Source organism: Cicer arietinum, chromosome 8, assembly GCF_000331145.2.
Source record: "Cicer arietinum cultivar CDC Frontier isolate Library 1 chromosome 8, Cicar.CDCFrontier_v2.0, whole genome shotgun sequence".
In the NCBI taxonomy this organism is placed as follows: Eukaryota; Viridiplantae; Streptophyta; class Magnoliopsida; order Fabales; family Fabaceae; genus Cicer; species Cicer arietinum.
Genome location: NC_021167.2, coordinates 1119516 through 1123373, shown reverse-complemented (window position 1 = coordinate 1123373; position 3858 = coordinate 1119516). Strand labels below are relative to the sequence as shown.

At 37.7% G+C, this 3858-nt stretch overlaps 1 protein-coding gene across 1 annotated transcript in view; it reads right to left on the bottom strand.

The window, feature by feature from the left end:
- Positions 1 to 3858, bottom strand: part of LOC101491308 (pentatricopeptide repeat-containing protein At3g18110, chloroplastic) — a 6673-nt gene that overhangs the window by 2020 nt on the left and 795 nt on the right. Inside the window, exons 2-4 of the mRNA XM_004511415.4 lie at positions 724 to 3858; positions 434 to 634; positions 16 to 106 (exon numbers count right to left, since the gene is read on the bottom strand). Coding sequence (XP_004511472.1) covers positions 16 to 106; positions 434 to 634; positions 724 to 3858 — 3427 coding nt within the window. The remainder of the gene's footprint in view (positions 1 to 15; positions 107 to 433; positions 635 to 723) is intronic.

Genomic DNA, 3858 nt, shown 5'->3' with positions numbered 1-3858 from the left:
GGAAAGAGAATTCACCTGCATATGGTCAAGCCATAATGTAAGACCAACAAGAGCTGAGCCAGCAGATAGCTTTCTAAAATCAGCCCCCCAGTCCTTCTGAGCAACTCTGCAATTGATTGATACAAACATAAGTAACCAAACAGAGGCAGTAACATTTCAGTTGGAAATTGTGAGAATATTAGTAATCTCATTTAATTTTTCTAACAGCATAAAAATAAACCATTTTCTATTTTGCCGTTTATTGAAACTTGTTCTATTGAAATAAAAGTTATTGAAAAACAAAATTTAAATTAATCAAAGAGCATTTTAGAAATGATACCTTTCAGTGAAGTGAAATTAATTAATTTTTGTTTATATTTTAGACTACCAAATATCAGTTTTTTGTTGCTTATATTTGAGACAAAGCAGTAAAAGAAGGATCTATAATTCTTACCTAAATATATCATGGCGATAAATGCTTCTCTTGATTGCCAATTGGAAAACCCATGATGCAGTAGCTCTGAGTTCAAATGCCCACAAGAGATCCACCAAAGCATTTACAAAGTTAAAAGCTGCATTATCTTCCACATGTTCTATTCTCTTCAGATATTGGTCAAGCTCAGAAACTAGAGATTCAGATTTTTCTCTTAGAAGCCTATATAACAATATTATATAAATTAACTTGAGGAATATGAAAGGAAAAAAAAAATACTAATCCTTTCGCTTAAAAACACTAATTGATACCTGATTGGGAGATCAAATCCAACATCTTGGAGTGCATTCAAAAGATTAATGGCATCATTTACTCCCTCAGACAAGCTTGCAGCTCTGATAAAGCATGTCCATATTCGATGATCCGGTTCTATGGCCGCTTCCTTCATCTCTGTGAGCTTTTCAATTCCAGATTTTAGATCTCCTTTTTTGAAATATGCAGCAATAACAGAGGTATAAGGTAAGGTATCCAGAACTGCTCTACTCGTTCTCAAGTTTTTAAGAACTTTGTCAGCTTCTTCAGGCTGACCTGATTTACCATAAGAAACCATTAGCAAATGCATGGTGGCAGTAGTGGGCTCTATCCCTGCTTCTTTCATCATAGCTAGCAGATTTTCAGCTTTCTGATGATCGCCAGAAGTTCTATACATTTTCATCATTAAATGATAAAAGGACCGATCCAGTTTATAACCATTCGATCTAAGTTCTTCAAAAAGCTCCTCAGCTTGGTCGTACAATTGTTGCTTACTAAATGCTGCAATCATGCTTCTGTACGTGTCTCGCTTTGGTTCTAAATCAAGATTTCTCATTTTATGCATTAGTGACAGACCCTCTTCTGGTCTATGGTCTCTGCAATACATTATAATTAATGTATTATAAGTTTCCTCGTCTGGTGTAAGACCAGCATCTTGTATCATCTGGTAAATGACACCCATGTTATTAAATTCTTCAATACTTGAATATAATTTAAGTATAGAATTAAAAATTTGAAGATCGGGCTTAAATCCTGCCTCTTCCATCTCAAACAACATGGCTCTTACATCCCTTACTCTTTTGAATCTGCACAACAATCCAATCATGATTCTATAAAGATGCATGGTAGGAAAATAACCAGCAGCTTTCATTCCATTGTATACTTTCTGCACCTCAAATAAATTTCCTGCTTGAGCAAATGCTTCAAGCATCAAAAGAATAGAACTTTTACTTATCTTGAAGCCCATGTCTTGCAACTCCTGAATCACCACATAAAGCTCATTCAGTCTACCATCAACAATTAAAGCTTGTAAGAGACCATTTACGGAATCTATGGTCGGGGAAGGCCCATCTCTCATCATTGTATTGAAAATAGCTCGAGCTCGTTCGTAGCAACCACTGAATGCATAAGCATGTATTAAAGCATTCCAGACCTTTCTGTCCACTTTTGAACATCTTTGCCTAAGATTTTCCACTATACTTTCCGCGTTTTGCCACATCTTTAGCTTTCCATATGTTTCAATGATATCAATCTGAATATCAACATTATCAAGAATAATGTCGTTTTCCTCTGCATGATACAACAAATGGTGTGCTGTCTCGGGGAAGCCGACTCTGCAGTAGACAGACACCATACTCTGGTAAAGACATTCAGATAGCTCAACACCACTGAATCTCATGTCAGAGAAAAGCTGAGAAGCTATGTCAAATAGTTCACTCTGTATGCATTCTTGAATAAGAGATTCATACATAGTACAACTCCTAAACGAACCAAATCCTCCCCTGTTTCTGTATTCCTCCAAGGCTGCATCTAACTTTCCAGCCTTGCAAAGTATAACGATGAGTGCTTCTGTGATCATTTGAATGTCATTGGGAGCATGTTCTCTAAAGAATTCAACAAGTTCACAAGCTTCTGAATATCTAGCAGATGAGCTATATGAGCTCATAATGGATAAAAAAATCTCGCGGTCCAATTCGTAGCCGTTGCTGATGGCAACTTTCAAGATTTGAGCAGCATGATCATAACATCCCCCCTTAACAAGAACCGACGAAATATCTTGTGGATTCATTCCACTCAGTTCTACCATATCTTGAACAATTCTTTCAACAACATCCTCCATGTTTTCCCTCACAAGCGCAGGTAGCATGACCTCATAGAGACCGCTATCTGGCGCGAAGCCTTCCTGAATCATTTCCTGATACAACACCATAGCCTTTTTTATCTCGTTGAATCTCAAAAAGAAATCTAACATAACCGAGTATGCTAGGCGATCAGCTTTGATCCCTGATCGGCACATACAATTAAATGTCTCTTCGGCCTCTACTCGCTTCCCAACCTTCGCATAAGCACAAATTAAAGCACTATATGTGTGCAAAGTGGGCTTAACGCCCGCATCCAACATTTCGGACATCACTTTTGCAGCTTCCTCAATCTTACTTGCTTTCCCAAGCAAATCAATCAAAACAGTATACGTAACTGCATCAGGACTCCTGCCAGATGACTTCATGTCTCTGTAAAGCTTCAACGCGTCATCGTGCCGGCCATGCTTTCCATGCATATGTATGATAGTGTTGTATGTCATCTCATCCTTGCCAAACCCCATTTTCACCATTTCTTCACAAATATCCCTTACCTTTTCAGTATTTCCTTCTTTCGAAAAAGCATACAACAAAGAGTTATAAGTGACTGCATCAGGTGAAAAGCCTTTAGACTTCAACTCTTTAAAAAGATGCTCAGCTTTCAAAGGAAACCCACATCTACCATAAACCGAAATCATCGCATTGTAAGTCCACAAATCCGGTTGACAACGGTTCATCTCCATGTCACTAAAAACACCAATAGCTTCCTTCAAATTACACTCTCTAGAACAAGCACTTATAAGTGTATTATAAGTTATTATGTCTGGTCTAATACCAAACTTCCTAACTTCATCCAAAAGCTGAATAGCTAAACCAACTACCATAACACAAGACTTCACCTTAGCATTAATCAAAGTATTGAAACTAACAATATCAGGCTCACACCCTCTCTCACGCATTATATCAAACACCTCATTTACCTTCTCAAATTTACCATTCCTTGCAAAAACACCCATCATTGCATTATAAACTTGAACACTATCCCCTATGGTTGACTCAGCCTTTGTGAAGATTTCAACAGCGAGTGCTTCTTGATTACCTTTTCCAAGCACACCCAAAATTGTAGCAACCATTCTTGCATTAGGTGCATACCATTGCTGCATATTCAAACACTCATAAAGCTCAAGTGCACGTTGCCAACTAGTTTGACCCACTGATTTCACCACAAAGCAAAAATCAGTTGGTGTCATAACAACTCTGTGTTGTTCCAACACATCACCAACGAAATCCTCAGACTTCAAACACATAATCCTATCCGTTAAACACTTGACTCTT